We start from the raw sequence: 18,967 nt of genomic DNA on the forward strand, positions 1-18,967 counted from the left end.
CCTTACTGTCAGAGACAGGGAATTTGGGCGGAGAAACCTGTATAAACAAACCGTATTTGTTTTTAAATTTACTACCCCAAGCCCAAACCCTGTTTAGATTCTTCACTAATTGAGCACCCAAAGCCTAAGTTTTTTGTCCTGTCAATTCCTCACAACTGTATTGTTTCTTTGTCTAAAAATTATAAAACCTGCCTGCTTTGACCACTTCTTAGGTCCCATTTCTATGAGACCTCCATGAGCATGAATTCATACTTGCTTTTTTTTTTTTTCACCTGTGAATCTGTCTTGTGTTAATTTTCTTATTAGTCTAGCCACAAGAACTCAAGAGGGGTCCAGGGGAAATTTCCCACTCCCTGACAAAAGTAAATATCCATCAGAGAAAGTAGAATACATAAAAATCCTAAATTATAAACAAGTGCTGAGATTTCATGTCTTAATCCTGTTTAATTTAGGCAGCAAAGACATCCTCTTAGAATAACTATTAATTTGATTACTAGTTACATTTATATTTCCTAGGATAATGAGGTAAGTAAAATCTCTCTCCTAAGATACTTGATTAGGGCACTGAAAACACACTAATGGGTAGTTAATGTTATAGGATGTTAGTTTGCATAAAAATGTTTTCGTTTGCATTAATCCCTTGTTCCTCCAAATAACTGTGCTAGGCGGAGTTGGTATTTTATTTTATTTTTTCCACTATTTTTATTTTATTTTATTTTTTTAACATCTTTATTGGAGTATAACTGCTTTACAATGTTGTGTTAGTTTCTGCTTTATAACAAAGTGAATCAGCTATACGTATACTTATATCCCCCCATCCCCTCCCTCTTGCGTCTCCCTCCCTCCCTCCCTATCCCACCCCTCTAGGTAGTCACAGAGCACCGAGCTGATCTCCCTGTGCCATGTGGCTGCTTCCCACGAGCTATCTATTTTACATTTGGTAGTGTATATATGTCCATGTCACTCTCTCACTTCGTCCCAGTTTACCCTTCCCCCTCCCCGTGCCCTCAAGTCCATTCTCTATGTCTGCATCTTTATTCCTGTCCTGCCCCTAGGTTGTTTTGAGTTCTGACAGGTACATCATCTTTCTTTTACTGGGACTTTGGCATGCATCTGAAATTACTTCTTCATCCTAGCTGTTGCTGTGTTTGCTTTGTCCCTGCAACCCTGTTAACCCAATTTGGGGTTTGGTCTTTTTCTGAGTTCATCCTGGTCTGATGACTGCTGATGCCATTTTGTCTCTGGGCTCATCCTCTCTTTGTGTGACCAGCCTCTGGAACTTTGCCGTCTCACAGATTGTCTTCAGCACTCTGGCCAATAACGTGGCTTCGTAATAGATGAAGAAACCAAGGCTCAGGGAGGTTAATCAAATGATCTGGTACTACACTACTAGTAGGTGGCAGGATCGGGTTTTAGACTTTTGCCTCTCTGATATCGTAAGCAGCCTTTGGCAGGAAAGAGCTCTCTGCTGGAGGCCCCTTGGTCTTGTCACTAACCTTAAACGAGGCACCCCCACGCTCTACTCATCTCCGGCCCTAGCACACCTTTCAAAATCTTTTGATCACACAATACCTTGCCTAATTTGCTGGTTGTTGCCATAGATCAAAGAAGTAGAAATGGAGAATAAATAATTAATAGAGGACCAGATCTCTTCCCCAGCTTCAGTAACCTCATGAACACGCTGTGTGAACAAGACAGCATCTAGAGAAAGATCACGAGAAGTCGGCAGCCTGTACACAGTGGGGGACGGCGACAGCTGTGACCCCCTATCTCAGTGATTCACTGAGATCACTTCCCTTTTTGCTTTTAAAAACCTTCACGGCTGAACGGAATCTTCAGAGTTGTTGTTTTGCAGACAGTGAGTCTGCCATCTCCCCAGACTGCCGGCGTTCTGATTTAAGGCAACTTTCCTGTCCACCAGCGTTTGCCTCTCTCCAGTATTGATTATAGTCTTGAATATGACTGCACAGGGCTTTTGATACTGACCAGGGTTCTTGGCCTCCCCCAATCAATAGAAATTGATCAGAGGCCAGACAAGAAATACAGGCAGGGCTATGAGAAGCTCGCGCACCACAACACAGAGTAGCCCCCGCTCGCTGCAACTAGAGAAAGCCCAGGCGCAGCAACGAAGACCCAACGCAGCCACAAATAGATAAATAAGAAATAAATAAAATAAAGGCATGGATTCTGGAGTCAGACCAGCTGGGCTTGAATCCCGGCGCTCGCACTTACTAGCTGTATGCCCCTAGGTAAGTGCCTCTTTGTGCCTCAGTTGTTTAATCTGTAGAATGGAGAAACTGAGAGCAGCTATGTTAAAGACTTGCTGTGAGGATTGTGTGTTAATATGTGAAAGGCACTGGGACACAGATCGGTACATGGGTAAGCACTGAAGAAGTATTAATGACTATTGTACGTGAATATGCTAGATGAACATGGCCACTTCAATTCAAAAACCAACAAAGATATATTGAGTCTATACTGCATTTACTGAGCTTGACTCACACTCTGTAGTTTGCCCTGTGATCTTATTTTTTTCCCTCTTGCTTATGGATTTAGTAGGCCAATTACAAAACGTAGACTGACCCGTTCCCTAAGATGGGCAAATGGCTGAGAGCTGTGATGTCAAGTGTGACAACCACTAGCTATATGTGGCTATTAAAATTAATATTACTGGAAATGGAATAAAGTAAAAAATTCAGTTCCTTGGTCACATTAGCCACATTTCAAGAGCTCAATGGTCACATGTTGCTGGTGGCTACCATAATGGACAGTGCAAATACAAAGCATCTTCAACTTTGCAGAAAGTTCTTTTGCGTTGTTCTCATAGAGTTTGGTAGTGCGCCAGCTCTCTTGTTCCATTCTAACCTATAGCTAATATAAACAACTTCTAACTTACAAATGAGATGCACACTGGAAGTTCATTGGCAAGTTGGTGGGAACTTTGAATACAGGTCCCTATGGACCAATTATATTAAGATGATGGCAACATACATCCTATGAAGAGGTCAATGGCTACAAACATAAGGAAATATTCAGGCTCATTGAAAATGGAAATTATGACAATGAGCTTAGGTTTGATTATCCAACTGGAAAGATTAAAATAGTGTTCAGGGGCTTCCCTGGTGGCGCAGTGGTTGAGAGTCCGCCTGCCGATGCAGGGGACACGGGTTCGTGCCCCGTTCCGGGAGGATCCCACATGCTGCGGAGCGGCTGGGCTCGTGAGCCATGGCCGCTGAGCCTGCGCGTCCGGAGCCTGTGCTCCGCAATGGAGGAGGCCACAACAGTGAGAGGCCCGCGTACCGCAAAAAAAAAAAAAAAAAAAAAAAAAATAGTGTTCAGGTTCAATGCTGGTAGATGTGCAGTGAAGCAAGAATCTGTGGGTGTATATTTTGGTAAAATTTATCTGTAAAGTAATTTGGCAATACATTTTAAAAGTCTTAAAATTGTTTGTACTCTTTGGCCCTATAATTCACTCTCCAGGACTTTAATATAAGAAAATAGATACTTCCAAGATCCAGCACAGAGGTTCTCATAACAGGATTAATTATAGTAACAGTTGGAAACAACCCAAGTGTTTTACAAGAGGGAGAGGGTTAGGTCAGTGATGACTTGGATATATTGGAATGCTGTATATCCATTAAAATGTTAATGTTAATTAAAATATTCTCTTTTACCATAGGAAATACTCATGTAGAAATAAATGAAAAATAATATTTAATACTGCATAGCATGATTAAATAAAATATCCTTAGGAAACACTTGAAAATAAACTAAAATGTTAATAGTAATATCTAAGTTTTATGGGATGGTGTGTGATTTCTTTTTTAATATTCTTTTATACTTCTAAGTTGTCTACAGCAGGGGTCCCAAATATTTGTTTAAAGGCTATGAAAAAGACAATAAATAAGGTTGATTTAATAGGTATACACTGAATTTAACAGTCTGAGAACAGTTATGACACCTTATTTTCAAACATCATTAAGCATTTATAGAAATAAGATCCTATCTTAGCGCACAAAAAATTCTTCAGTATATTTTAATAAATAGAAAGAATATGGATTGCATTAATTATGTGAAAAATAGAAAGTAGAAAAATAAAAATTAAAATTTTTAACCACCTGGACATTTTTAAGTGCTGCCTTAATTATTCTTGTGTAAAGCAGGATACTGAAATTGATAGTACAGAATCCCTAGAAAATGAAAATAAAAACTCTAGACATCAAAAATTATGTGACTTGTCTAAAACCATATTTATAGAAAAATTAATAGGCCTAGGAACTTATACTTACTAAAAGAAGTAGAATAAAACATTGAATTAACCACTTAACTCAGATTAAAAATAAAGAGTATTAAAATGATTACAACAGATATATGAAAGATAAGTAGTAGAATTGATAAAACCAAGAACTGGTACTCTAAAACAAGAATAATAAGGTAGAAAATCACGCAGTAGCACAACCAAAATATTTTAAAAATGTGCAAAGATATTAGATGCTCTTGAATAGGAAGACTCAATATTTGAAATTTATATATTGAATTATTTGAATTGTTATTAAAATATAATTCAATATTTGAAGTAAATCTACAAATTCAGATGCTATCCAAACAAAATACAAACAGATGTTCATTGCTGTGATATGCGTTTGCTTGGAACTTGATAGACTTATTCTAAATTCATCCAGAAAATTAAGCATGCAAGAATAGCCTGGAATAACCTGAAAGAGAATAACAACAATAATGGACAAGCTAAACAATTTTAATATATGTTATTAAGAAAATAACTACAGCACTTCCCTGGAGGCACAGTGGTTAGGAATCCGCCTGCCAATGCAGGGGAGACAGGTTCCATTGCTGGTCCGGGAAGATCCCCCATGCCGCGGAGCATCTAAGCCCGTGCGCCACAACTACTGAGCCCGTGCCTAGAGCCCGTGCTCTGCAACAAGAGAAGCCCCCACTCACCATAACTAGAGAAAGCCCACGCGCAGCAACAAAGACCCAACGCAGCCAAAAATAATATAAATAAATAAATAAATAAAGGAAACTTACATTAAAAAACCCCCCAAAAACCAGTACATTACAACTCGGTGGTCCTAGCACAAAAAATGATTACAGGACCCACAGATTTATTCAAGTACCTATAGGAATTTGGCATTCATTAAAAACATTACAGAACACCAGAGAAAAGCAGAATTTTTCAACAAATGGGCTGGAATAAATACCAAGTTGTCATTCAACCCCTCCACCCCCAATAAAATGCACAAAATCCTACTGGAATATATTGTGAGAGTTAATTATATATATTTTCTTACCACCTATTTAAGAACTATGTTATATTTCCATGTGAAAGCTGAAGGTTTTATTACTAAGACAGCACCTATATGTGATTTTGGAATTTCAGACCTGAGGTCCTCAATAGGAAGCGTCACAAGATGATGTAAATGAAGAGACAGGATTCTAAATGACTTCTGTTGTGTAAATGAAGAGAAATTAAGAAGATTCTGGAAAATATCTCCGTTTCTGATCTGAGCATTTTAGACATGTCCAGCTTTCCTAGCTCCGTGGAACTTGTTTCACGGTAATTTTCCACTAGGCACTTAAGAGCTGAAACAGACATCAGGCTCATTTGCCACTCCATTTACGTCAAACAGTTCACCTTAGTAAGACATCGTTCTGTACCCAGGAAATAGGAACTGAGAACTCGCCTTCCACAAGCCAGTCTACCAGTGATGGGAAGACCCTTAAGAATCCATATTTAGAATCCATCCAGATACAGCGTAGGATTTCTTAATAGCCTATTGGGAAAACATTCCTGCCTCTTGGTTGCAAAAACTTCTTCAAAAATAGCAGGGCAAATAGTCCCAGGTCTCTGTGACCTAAAATGCCTAATGAAGCTGAAGAATTATTAGAGCATCTTAGAGAAACCTGAGGCAATTCAGCCTGACGATTTAGTAATGACGGTTCTGTCACCGGCTCAGAGAATTACGAGACTTCTAGCTCAGTATTTGCTCGGCATTACTCACAGTGTTGGCAGCACGGGCTGCGAGAATTCTTCTAGGTCCTGAATATTCTAAGGCGACACACTCTTCTGTTTGAACAACTCTAGGTGTGGGTTCATTCTGTGATGTGTTCAACTTCTAGGAAACCAAATGATAAAGTCCAAATAATAAAGCTGAAAAGGCGAGAAAACTTACAGACTGAAAAGCAGACGTCACACTGGGGATTCGACGGATACATGTAAGATATAAGGCAGATAGTAGTTTTCTTTCCTAGTGCATAGTTTTTAAATCCACTGATGGGGGCTTCCCTGGTGGCGCAGTGGTTGAGAGTCCGCCTGCCGATGCGGGGGACACGGGTTCGTGCCCCGGTCCGGGAAGATCCCACATGCCGCGGAGCGGCTGGGCCCGTGAGCCATGGCCGCTGAGCCTGCGCGTCCGGAGCCTGTGCTCCACAACGGGAGAGGCCACAGCAGTGAGAAGCCCGTGTACCGCAAAAAGAAAAAAAATCCACTGATGGCAAATTATAGTCATTTCCGAAGAGAGGTGCAGGGCAAGGCAGGGCAAGGCAGGGCAAGGCAGGGCAAGGCAGGGCAAGGCAGGGCAAGGCAGGGCAGGGGTGGGGACGGGGAAGAGTGAGGAAGCTCAAACTTAAAAAAAAAAAAGTTTACATGTTTTAACATAAAGACTATCACAACTAAGCCTATACTGCCTCCTGGTGGTCAAATATGAAAATGTATTTCTACAGATGAATTAAATGAATGGTTATTTAGCATACGTCAAAATAACTAAAGGTAGAGCAACCAGGTGCCTGTTTGTATGAATATCCCATTTTCACTAACTCACCTGACTACATTTCCCCTAGTTATTAAGGTTGAATGGCTCTTTTTTGGAGAGGTCCCAATTCTACACTTTTCTAAACTGTAAGTAGTAAATTGTATTGGATAATACCACTTATATACTTGGGATTTAGGTATTTATATATGTTACAATTTATGCAGAAATAATAAGAAAGAATAGTTTCCTCGATCTGTTGCACTACTTAATCTTAAAAAGTAGACAATGAATTATTTAATGCCTTAAATAAATTTACCATGCATATTTATCAGGCATATTAAAATGAATATTTTAGGAACACAGACATGTACATTATTATCACGGTATATCAGGCTATAGTCTCTTAAGCCAGCAATCATACCTAGTGCTCTTCGTGGTTACTCTGGTCGATAATTTTTCTGATTGACAATTTTAAATTTCTCAAACTTGAACTTTACTACTTGCACAATAAAAACTATTTCTTTAAAAACAAAAATATGAAATCCAGGGGAATCAAATGATCTTCCCACAGTTTCACTGCTGGTAGTATGTAGGGGCCCTAACACCATCCAGTGATTTTTCTCTATAGTCTTCAAAGTATGATGTATTTCCTGTCACGAACAAAAATGTAACATTTCCTCTGAACCTGCTTTTCATTACAATGTACTGTTCCTGTTTGCTTTCAGTCGCATCTCAGATGCTAATCCCCTTGGGGTGAGTACTCGGGTGTGGGGCTTTAGACGTCCTGTGAGGTCTTAGTTCCCCGACCAGGGATTGCACTGGAAGCATGGAGTCTTTTTTTTTGCGGGGGGGGGGGGGGGAGTGTATAGTTGCTTTACACTGCTGTGTCAGTTTCTGCCGTACAGCAAAGTGAATCAGTTATACGTATACATATATCCCCTCTTATTTAGATTTCCTTCCCGTTTAGGTCGCCACAGAGTACCGAGTACAGTTCCCTGTGCTCTACAGTAGATTCTCATTAGTTATCTATTTTACACATAGTAGTGCATATATGTCAGTCCCAATCTCCCCATCCATCCCACCCTCCACTTCCCCCTTGCAGAGTCTTAACCAGTGGACCACCAAGGAAGTCCTCAAAAGAGCTGTTCTTGGGTGCCTTTCCCCAGCATGTCAGTGGGGTCATTAGTGGGTGTCCACTCTTCACTGGGGCTGTAAGACAGATGAAGAAGCTTCTCTGTAGATGTTTATACACTGAAAACCAGTGGAGAGCTGTCTGCAAGATCAGAAAAGGGCAGCTCCCCCTTGCTCTTTGCTGGTTTCCATTCCTCATACAGCAGACATTGTTAGGAGCTGCTGTGAAGAAGCATCAGTTCAGTCCACACACACCGACCTTCTCTTACCCATGGCCTATCACCCAGCAAAATTCACCAATTGCCTCAATAAAAGTAAACCTCAAAGTTTCCCCAAAGCTTCCTTCTCTTACTATATCATATTTTGAACCAAATAGAAACACTATTTCGAACATATATGGTCTTACCATGTTTTTCTCCATCAAAATTTATGGAATTTTATCACTTACTAAAACGTTTTACGTATTTAAAAAATTTATTGTGAATGAACTGACCACCAAGCTCATAATGCTGTGACCAGTCAAGTCAATGACAACTTACCCTCCTCCTTTGTATTTCAACAGCTCTGTGTCAGGTTTCAGCTGAAAGACGCATTACACACGTGGAGAGAATCTATTGAGTTTCCTTTTTCAGACTGTGCACAAATTTCTTAAAAGGCTGAACCACGTTTTTTACATGCTTCCACATGTTTACTTCTATAGAGCTTAATTTGACTTCAAGATAAGTGAGTGAAATTCGAATTAATGTCAGATCAGGTATGATCCAGAGGAGAACCTCTTAAGAATTGCATGTTCTTTTGTGTGTTTATAATAAACATGTTTTTACTAGAGTCTCAGACACATCATGAAAATCTCCACATGACAGTATTACCAAACAGTGTATTCAAGTGTTTAAATTTGCTTCACTAGATCTTCTTGCAAAATCTCCATTTGGAAATTGGAATTTTTGTTTGTTTGTTTTCATGGCATCCTGTCAACATGAATTGTGTTAGAGATTTTATACTGGAGAAGGAATCAGTCTGCCTAATCTGAGGTGAAAATAGACTTGGCCACCAGGCAGAGATGATTCGATGTGTGGAAGTTACGTGGTTTGAGCCAAAAAAGGTAATATGATGCTCAGTCATTATTACTGTTATTTTTTGTCAAAAATTCCACGTAAACAGGATGGTTTCAAACCTTTCATTTTTTTCTCCTAAAAATCTTCATAAAATTAAGTGGATACCTATTCTTTTATATCTTCTCTCTTTCCTCTAGGAGTAGAAGACAATATTCTTTTTTATTTTATAATAACCTAGTACCTTGAAATCTTTTAGATAGCAAGGTATAAGCCACAAATAGAAAAACTTTAGAGCACAAGTGTGATAAGAATCACCAAGAGTACTTGTAAAAAATGCAAATTCATACTTTCCAGCCCCAGAGATTATAATCCATTAGGTCATTGTAAGAAACCCAAGAACAGGCGTTTTTTTTCAGCATGTAGAAAATGGAGGTCATCTAGTTTAAGCAGTTTAATATCTTACAGCCCCTCAAAAGAGAACATTATAGAGTGGGGATGGACTCAAAGGGTAGCTAAGAATTCTTCTTAACCACACTATTAATTTAAAATGGTGACTTTCTGGAACATGACACATCACACACTTAAATGTAACAATTCCAAATGTTAATCATTTCTGCTTTAGTTGTTATTTTGCTTTCTTCCACTAGGGAGAACGATTGAGAATGCATTATAATTGTTTCAGATCAGTAAAAATTGTTTGAAAATGGCTAGAAGATGAAAGAAATCAGATATGAAGGGTACATTGTATATGATCCCATTTATATGAAATGTTAGAATAGGCAAAAGTAATCTAGAACGACAGAAAACAGATCACCGGTTAGCTACAAAGAGGCAGAAGGGAACTTTTTGGGTTGTTGGAAATGTTCTGTATCTAGGGTGTAGTGGTGGTTACATGAGTATATATTTGCTGAAGCTCATAGCACTGTTCACTTAAAATGGGAGAATTTTATTGGATGCAAATTATACCTCTTAAAGTTGATTAAAACAGACTACAAGGTATTTGTGAGTTTTTGTTGTTGTTGTTGTTTAATGAGGCCAAATTTCTGCAACAACTATATTAGGTAGCTCACAGAATCTCCCGCAGGACCATGGAACTGGGCTTGGAGGCTCCATGGTCAGAAAAACCCTTAGACCCTACCACAGGGAGGCTAGGAAAGCGAGTTTCTGGCTTCCACCTTTAGGAGGTGGGACTCCCACACTGGAAAATTTCCCAGTTTTGTCCTGATCTTTGTGTTTTTAGTTTGTGTGTTCGTGTGTGTGTATTCTTGCTTTGATATTTTAAGCAGTACCTAGTTTGAATTACTTTACCATTTAGACATATGCTTCTGAGATTTTCTGCCGTTGATTCTTTAACACATATTAAAGAACACATAGATGAATTCATTGCCATAAAAATTAGAGTATTACGGGTAATGCTCAAGGTCACCTTGACCTAGTGTCGCCGTTTTATTCTCACTATTATGAGTTCGGTACATATGTTTTTCTAATATGTTGCATACATATGGATTCACAGAAAATGTACATAGTTCTTTGATTTTTAAAAATTTATTTAAATGGTATCACACCATGCACACATCTCTACAACTCACCTTTTTTGACTCAATGTGTTTTTCAGAAGCTCTCCCAATAGTGATACATGCAAGGCTAGTAGGTAGCAACTCTATAAGCACAAATAAATCAGTATAACAGGACTAAAAGGAGGTTTGGTAGCTCAGGGGAAAGTCTGTACTATTAATTCTTTAAAACTCGTTAGGGATTTTTGGTAATCAGGCATTTTTCTTCTGATAGTAGAAAAGTACCACAATCTGGAAGCCAGCTTCATTGGGGGCTATGCCCTCCTAAGGTACTGCCCTCTGAACGCAGAGACAGAGAGCCAAGCCACAAGGAGTGCATACACAAGAATCTGACCACACTAGACAAGGAAAAAGGAAACCCCCAAACTTTAAGAACCGTGGGCATTAACTTCCTAAGGTAAGCGAAGGGAGTGGAGATTTGGAAATTGCCCATTTAGACTTACCTCTACATAAAAAGTTGTTTGTTTGGTAAGCCTTTTGAAAAAGCTTGTTCTCTCCCACACTACTGTCCTAACATTATAGGCACTATCTGGTAGCAGAAACTGTAGAGTGGTAATAAGATTTTTTTTCTTTTCATTTTTCCTCTGCAATTGCTTTACTTCACATTTAAAATTTTGCATACAAACTGGCAACCTCAGCTAAAGAATAATTCAATGCCATTAATATACAATTTTTAAATATATTTAAACAAGAAAAATAGCTTCGTATCATGTCAGTTGATTCAAAGATATCAACACTTTAGGTTAAAATTAAAATGAATTTTTGGAAGATGTTACAATCAACTATTTATTTATATTCACATTTCAACAATTAAACAGGGACTCCAGGATCATTTTTAAATTGAGCTCATAGAGAGGCATAAGGAGTTGTTTGAGTGTGGATGGTGGTGAGAGGAGTAGCTCTGACAAAGTATTCTCCAATCTACAGACACAGGCTTTCTTTCTCAAACAAGACATATGACAATAGCTAAGAATTAGAGGGACTTCCCTGGTGGCACAGTGGTTAGGAATCTGCCTGCCAGTGCAGGGGACACGGGTTCAAGCCCTGGCCCAGGAAGATCCCACATGCCGCGGACCAACTAAGCCCGTGTGCCACAACTACTGAGCCCTCGCTCTAGAGCCCGCGAGCCACAGCTACTGAGCCCGCGTGCCTAGAGCCTGTGCTCCGCAACAAGAGAAGCCACCGCAATAAGAAGCCTGTGCACCGCAATGAATAGTAGCCCCCGCTTGCCGCAACTAGAGAAAAGCCCGCGCAGCAGCGAAGACCCAGTGCGGCCAAAAGTGAATTAAAAAAAAAGAATTATATATTTGCCAAGCACCAGACACTCATGAAAATACTTCACAGATTTTCACTAATTTGAACATCCCAGTAACCATGTGAGATGGATGTTACCCTTATCTCCAGTTTACAGATGGGGAATCTGATACAGGGGGTGCAGGACCTTTATCCAAAGTCACACAATTAAGATGAAGCAGAGGCGGGATTTGAACCCATACAGATTAGCTAGGGAGTCACACACCTTCTGCCTGTCCTAGCAACAAAGTAAAGTGCTTCTAGGAGAGGGAGTGGGTGAAATTGACACAGCACTCTTCCAGGTTTTTTTTTTTTTTTTGTGGTACGCGGGCCTCTCACTGTTGTGGCCTCTCCCGTTGCGGAGCACAGGCTCCGGACGCGCAGGCTCAGCGGCCATGGCTCACGGGCCCAGCCGCTCCGCGGCACATGGGATCTTCCCGGACCGAGGCACGAACCCGTGTCCCCTGCATCGGCAGGCGGACTCTCAACCACTGCGCCACCAGGGTAGCCCTCTTCCAGGTTTTTTAATTCGACTATTTTGACAGTTTGGGAACCACAGTGATAAACATTGTACTAGCAGTTCCATTTCAGTTTTCTTAAAGAACACTATCATTTTCTGTGATTTTCTTTTACCTGGTGGAAACCGCCAGTTAAAACAGGAAGAAAACCACCGGTTACAAGAGGGATTTTAGAAAAGTATATTTCAGAAAAAAAAATTAAATTGTACATCTAGAGGAGTGTGTTGGTCCCTTAAAATTCTCACTCCGATAAGCTAGACTCTCACTTCACCAATTCTAGAATCTCCTCCCAATTTGGAGTAGTACATACATGTATGCATGTGTATTCATGTGTGTACTTGTTTATGTACGTATATGTGTTACACACATTCTCAACGGTGGAAGTTTTTGTTCTCTGAGGATGGCTTTTGTCTGGAGATAATCAAAAGGCACTTTGAGCTAAGTCAGGTGGGTGATGGAGAACTGGGCAACATTCATTTGAGGTTAAAATAAGTCTGGGCTAAAAATAATGAAATGGCCCTTTTCACATTCTGTTACCAACTCTGACATTTACTTTTTCTCGCAAAGGCCCCAGATATCTTTGGATTCTAATTCCACTATAAGTCTTCTTCCCACTCCTCCCCAAACATTTTTATGCCTCTCTTCACTAATGAGGTTCATATGTTGGAACTTTGGACATGTACCAAGTTCTTTGTATGCGAAATCCACACGGTTTTCTAGATTATGCACCAGTAAGTACATATTGTCGTTAAAGCAGCATCCTTAGACGTAATGCTTCATAAATAGTTCATTAGAAGAATTTCTCATTTTTATGCTCGACTGAAAGTGTTTTCCTTCATTCTCACATTTGTGGGGGAAAAAAATCATTTACCCTAATCCGGGATGGTTGGAGATCCATTTGCTGTATGAACATGAACCTTGTTCTCAGCACAGTCTCTGTGTCCAGGACAGACGTGTTCTCAAGCACTGCTGCCATCTGCTGGCCTTGTGGTTGTTAGATTTTAGAAAAAGCTGTGCATAGGGCTCCAGCCAAGATGATGCAAAATGCAAGTATCATCAGCAGGTAGTTTTGTCGACCCTAAGTAATAAAAATGAATAACTGTCATTAAGAAAACCTGAACCAAATATGCAAAAAGCACAGACTCTCAACATTGCTGTGGACCTTAGTAACCATCTGGTCTACCTCCTGTATGTTTTTTGCTCCCCCCTCTGCCTGATCTTCCTGACTCTCTGGAAACCCCGCAGATCCTCCATCCTTTAACCGTTCAGTAAACACATGTGCGCTCCCACTATGCATCCACACTTGCTGGGGTTAAAACGGTGAACAAAAACGTGCCCCTATTCAGTTACTCACATAATATGGGAGACAGAAATGAATAAAATCATTGCACAAAGGCTTGTTAAAAGACAGAGAGAGGCTAATAAGCAAACGCCCAAGGCTGTTTGTGTGTTACCAAGGAATCTTAAGGTGGGAGGTTTGAGGTTGAGTTGAGCTTCTAAGGGATATAGAAGAAGATATATATATATATAGAATATATATTCTATATATATTCTATATATAGAATAGGGAAGGAGGGCAGCTGGTAGAGATCCTGGGTGGAAGGAATGTGTGTGCAGAGCTCTGCTGCAAGAGAAACATGGTACTCGCCAGGGATTAAGAGAAGGTCCAAGAGGCTACAGCAGTGAGTTAGGTGGAGCTCGATGAGGTTGGAAGCTATGGGCCTGAGCACACAGGCATCTCAGAGGCCATGCTCTACTTTTGGTTTTATTTGTCCAAGCAGTGGGAAAACATCGGAGGAATGGGCAGAGCTGGGTGTGGCGAAAAGATGGGATTTGCATTTTGTAAAGCCCACGCTTTTGCAAATGGTGAACAGATCGGAGGGAGCCAGAAGGGATGCAAGGGGACCAATGAGAAGGTGATTGCAGTCCTCCTGGGCAGAAACGATGCAGTGAAGACGGAGAGACAGAGACCAGTCTAAAGGGCAAGGGAAAAACAGAGATGGAGCTTACTCGCCCAGCTATGTTGTCTTAAAGATGGAAGCACGGAGGACCACTTCCCACTGCAGCCAGTCCCTCTGTACCTTAACAAAGAAATACCGTCTTGTGCGCAGTAGAAATATTGTATTTCTCATAAGTTCCATCTCTAGGGGTACGGATAGATCAATTCTAATCTCTCTTCCACAAGATAAACCCTCAAACATTGAAAAATAAATGTCTTTTATCCCTGAAGCATCTTTTTCCCTGGTCAATATTTTAGCTCCTTTGACTATCTTTCAAATGGAATGGTTTCAAGCTCCCGCACGGTCCTGGATGTTTCCTTCTGAATGATTGCCAGGCTGTCTATATGGCTCTTTAAATATAGACCCAATACTCTGAGGCAAGTAATATAGGGTCTCAATTACACTGAGATCTCCTGATAGTCAAATCATATGATACTATTACCAGCTTTTTTTTAAAGATTAATGACAATTAATATATAGTCAAAAAGGTATATCCCCTTTTTTTTCATCTTAATAAACAGTTGGGTTAAAGTGGGTGATTTTGCGTCTGTTTGATGACCACAGTGGTCTTTGCAAGTTGGGTTGGGCTGGTTGAATTACCTGATTCACTGTCAGCACCAACCCTACCAGAAGTCACTCTAATTCAAGCTCTACAAGTGAAAGACAGCACAAATCCTTGCCAGGCACAGGGCAGCCTATTTACACACACACACACACACACACACACACACACACTCCTGCATGAAGGCGTTAAGGGTCCCTGACATCTTTTTCTTAGTCTTAAAGATTGCAGCCTTTGCCTAGATGCCAGTATTGGTGCAGAGTGGACGCTCAATAAATATTTGTTCAAAGAATCAATACACTCGGGCAATTTCCAAATGTGCTTTGTAAATTAGCCAATTGATGCAATCACTGAAATAAAGAACAATATATGGGGCCTCACTTATCAGCACTTTACCACCTAATTATGTGAACACCTCATAAGCTCTCTATTTTATTGTCTATGTAGACAGAAGAACAATGTCCTTAGGGGGTAAAATTTTTTCCCTTTTAAGGTTAAGAATCTGTACAAACTTCCTAGTGTCCTAGATAAAAAGACTGATTATATTTGGGCAAAATAGTTTTCCTTTGTCCAAGGTGAATGTTGACTCTTAGAAAGATCATGCTAACATTCCTTCCCGAAGCAAAGAAAGTGTTTAACTTGGATTTCTGAGACAGCTGCTAAAATGACAAATCATCTCATTCTTTATCTGGGCGTTGCTATGGACCTGTAAATTGCTGTGGTAACAATCCCCTACACTGGGATTTCTGTGGACACACAGACTAAAATATGTTGCTAAAAATATGATGTCTGTCTAGTTTACAATAGCTAAATATAAGATTCTAAAACAAACTTCCCAAAGAAGAACAGATATCAGATATAAAAGAAGGTCTCAAGGGCAAAGCAGACAAACAGAGCACTGATGTCATTAAAATGAAATAAAATCGTTAAACTCTTTCACTCAAAAAATGCTTGGATCTCCCATTAAGTCCTTATTGCTCCAGGCTGTAGACTTTTAAATACGTGTCTTTGAGGACTGCTTCAAGACACAGCTGATAGGACCTATGAGTCATAAAGGTAAACGTCTTGGTTTTGTTTTGCTCTGCGGTTTTATCTTCTTTTTAAGAAAAATAATTTTAAAAATTCAGATAGAGTTTTGGTATCACTGTCTAGTTGATAACTCTTTGTTAAACTCGTTGGCATGGGAAGTATTTAAAACTTTCCTTTAAAGTTGCTGTCAAGAGGCAACTCAGTATCTGCATTGAACAAGTATCGCTGGACACACCTTAAGTTCTGTTTGTAGACAGATTTGTAAGGCTTTTTAAACTAGGGTTAAGAGGTCAGCAAAACTCGCTGTGCTTTCAGCTTTGCCCTCTCTCTATTTTTACTTACATACTTGGCCAAACTTTTGCACTCAGTCTCAAATCTGCAGATCAAACACACTGGGATTTTATCTGAATTACACTGAATGTAATTGGAGGTGTTGCCTGAACCACAGTGAGCCGTCCCATCAGGGACATATGAGTCTCCTATTTGTTCTGGTAGTCTTTTATGTTTTGTAGTAAACTTCTGCAGTAAAGGAAAAGATTTTATAAATCCAGCACATTTCTTGTTAATTATTTTCTTTTATTTTTATAATTTTTTGTAGGTATTAATAGCATTTATTTTCCTCTTTTTAACTGGTTCTTGGTGACATATTGGAAAGCTATTGATTTAATATGTATCCTATATTTCACTGCCTTAGTAAATGATCTTATTGGGTCTCAAGATTTTCAGCTGATACTCTTAAATTTTTAAAGAAGAGAATGTTATATGCAAATGACAATTTTCTCTCCTCTATCTAGTCCTCTTATTTCTTAATTTTATCTTATCACACTGGCTAGGATCTCCAGAAAATACTGAATAATAGCAATGATGGAGAATCTATGACTTCCAACTTACAGAGAACTCTTATTTTTTTCAGTTCTATTGAGATAGAATTGACAGAGAACTCTTATGTTTCACCTTAGTTACATATTTGCTATTGTTTTTTGATAGACATCTTGTATCAACTAAAGCTTCCTCCTATTTGTAAGAGGTTTCTACTATTGTAAGAGGCTGTTTTCTTAATTAAAAACTGGTTTTTAATTTTAATAAGTGCCTTTTGAATATATATTGTCACAGAGTTTCTTTCTGTTTATCTAATAGTATAATAAATTACATTAATTAACTTGCATATTATGAACCATCCTCGCATTCCTGAATTAAACCCTACTTGGTCATGTTTTATCATTTTTAAAAGTTCCTCCTCTATTTGGCCTGAGCTGATTTTTTAAGAGGTGTCTTAAAAAAACATTTCTTTGAATGTGCTTAGTGTCTTTTTAGAGGACTCTGAAGAATTAACACGAGGCCCAATGGTTAGGGATTCTCTCTCTCAAGGGAGTTCTTGTATCTAGGGAAGAAGACTTTAAATTCAGTATCATTATTACTGTGGTAGTGACTAAAATAATTTTTAAATGCTTCATAATAAATCTATTCTTAGTTTGTGCTTATTTATATCTATAGTTGCAAATAAGCTATGGTTACTTACTTGTTCTTTTCTAAGGCTTCAGAGTGTTATACTGTATAATACCCAATTCTATAGAAATCATTATCCTTCACGAGGCAGATGAAATATTTGCAAAGAGATTTACAGCATGCCTTAGGCATAGAATTACTTTCTGTGGAAAGCAACCCTGACTAAAATAAGTAAGAAACATGTGCACAAAAGTAACTTATGGGTCTATAAATGTTTTAAATTGTCTTGTAAATTTAAAAACACAAAAATTAAGACCATGATCCAAATACCTTCTAAACAAATTTGTTACTTCTTCAATCTGAAAATCTTACTTGTATTAACATCTTATGGCTTTCTAAGTCAAAACATTTCATTTGGAATGAATGAAATGATGTTTTAAATGTAAAGCTGGATAATCATTTTAAGAATTATCCAGTGACATGTTCACTTTATGGCTCCCAGAGATTAGCAACATCAGATCTTCTTAGAAATAGGAATTATTTGCTGCTTATTAAGACAAAAAGTATTATATCTATGATGCCTTGACAGTGTCTCTAGTTTATATATTTTTTTAGTAAAAACTATTACAAAATACTATTCACATAGATTGCTCAACTGAAGACTTTTTCCACAAATAAAGGTAAAGGGGAAAAATCCTAAAACAATTTTTAATGAGAATACACACACACATCCTAGAACTATTTGATAAATGCAATTTTAAGTCCACACCATTGGGGGCTTCCCTGTTGGTGCAATGGTTAGGAATCCACCTGCCAGTGCAGGGGACATGGGTTCAAGCCCTGGTCCAGGAAGATCCCACACGCCACGGAGCAACTAAGCCCATGCGCCACAACTACTGAGCTCCCGTTCCACAACTACTGAAGCCTGTGCACCTAGAGCCTGTGCTCCACAACAAAAGAAGCCACCACAATGAGAAGCCCACGCACCACAACGAAGAGTAGCCCCCGCTTGCCACAACTAGAGAAAGCCCGCGCACAGCAGCAAAGACCCAGCACAGCCAAATAAATTAAAAAAAAAAAATGTCAGCACCATTTACCCTCAAGAGGGAAGAGGTAGTTGTCACCTGTTACCACACTGTTTTCCTGTAAAGCTTGTGGTTGGACATGGAAGACCTTGGGAGGCATGAGAGCCAACAGAAAATCTATTCCCAAATTCCATTTGCCTCAGGGATATTTTAATCTTTGGGATAAAAAATATTTCATCTTATTTATCTACCGTATTTTACAATATTACAAAAATTATATTACATTATATAATTACATTACATTACATTATATTACATCTACCATATTTTACAATATTACAAAAATTATATTACAAAAATATTTCATCTTATTTATCTACCATATTTTACAATAGATAAAATTTATTGGATTATTTAACCAAAATCTCTTACAGGAAAATAAAGTCAACTAAAGCATTTTTCCCTGAAGTTGGGGTGGAGAAAAACATGTTCATAATAATTGTCACATCATTAATATCTTCTTTCCTAGTTAGAGATGATAGCACTTTGAACATCTGACCTGTC

The 18,967-nt window shown here is 38.9% G+C and overlaps 1 protein-coding gene across 2 annotated transcripts in view; it reads right to left on the minus strand.

Moving 5' to 3' along the window:
• Nucleotides 1-5,693: 5,693 nt before the first annotated feature.
• Nucleotides 5,694-18,967, minus strand: part of TMEM144 (transmembrane protein 144) — a 48,806-nt gene continuing 35,532 nt past the window's right edge. Inside the window, exons 12-13 of one of the 2 annotated variants that reach the window (XM_079919721.1) lie at nt 13,213-13,419; nt 5,694-6,134 (exon numbers count right to left, since the gene is read on the minus strand). In XM_079919721.1, the coding sequence (XP_079775847.1) occupies nt 13,336-13,419 (84 nt within the window). In that variant the 3' untranslated portion in view covers nt 5,694-6,134; nt 13,213-13,335. Of the gene's footprint in view, nt 6,135-13,212; nt 13,420-18,967 lie in introns of those variants that run through there. The other variant, XM_079919722.1, reaches the window with a different exon arrangement.

Source organism: Stenella coeruleoalba, assembly GCF_951394435.1.
Source record: "Stenella coeruleoalba genome assembly, chromosome: 4".
In the NCBI taxonomy this organism is placed as follows: Eukaryota; Metazoa; Chordata; class Mammalia; order Artiodactyla; family Delphinidae; genus Stenella; species Stenella coeruleoalba.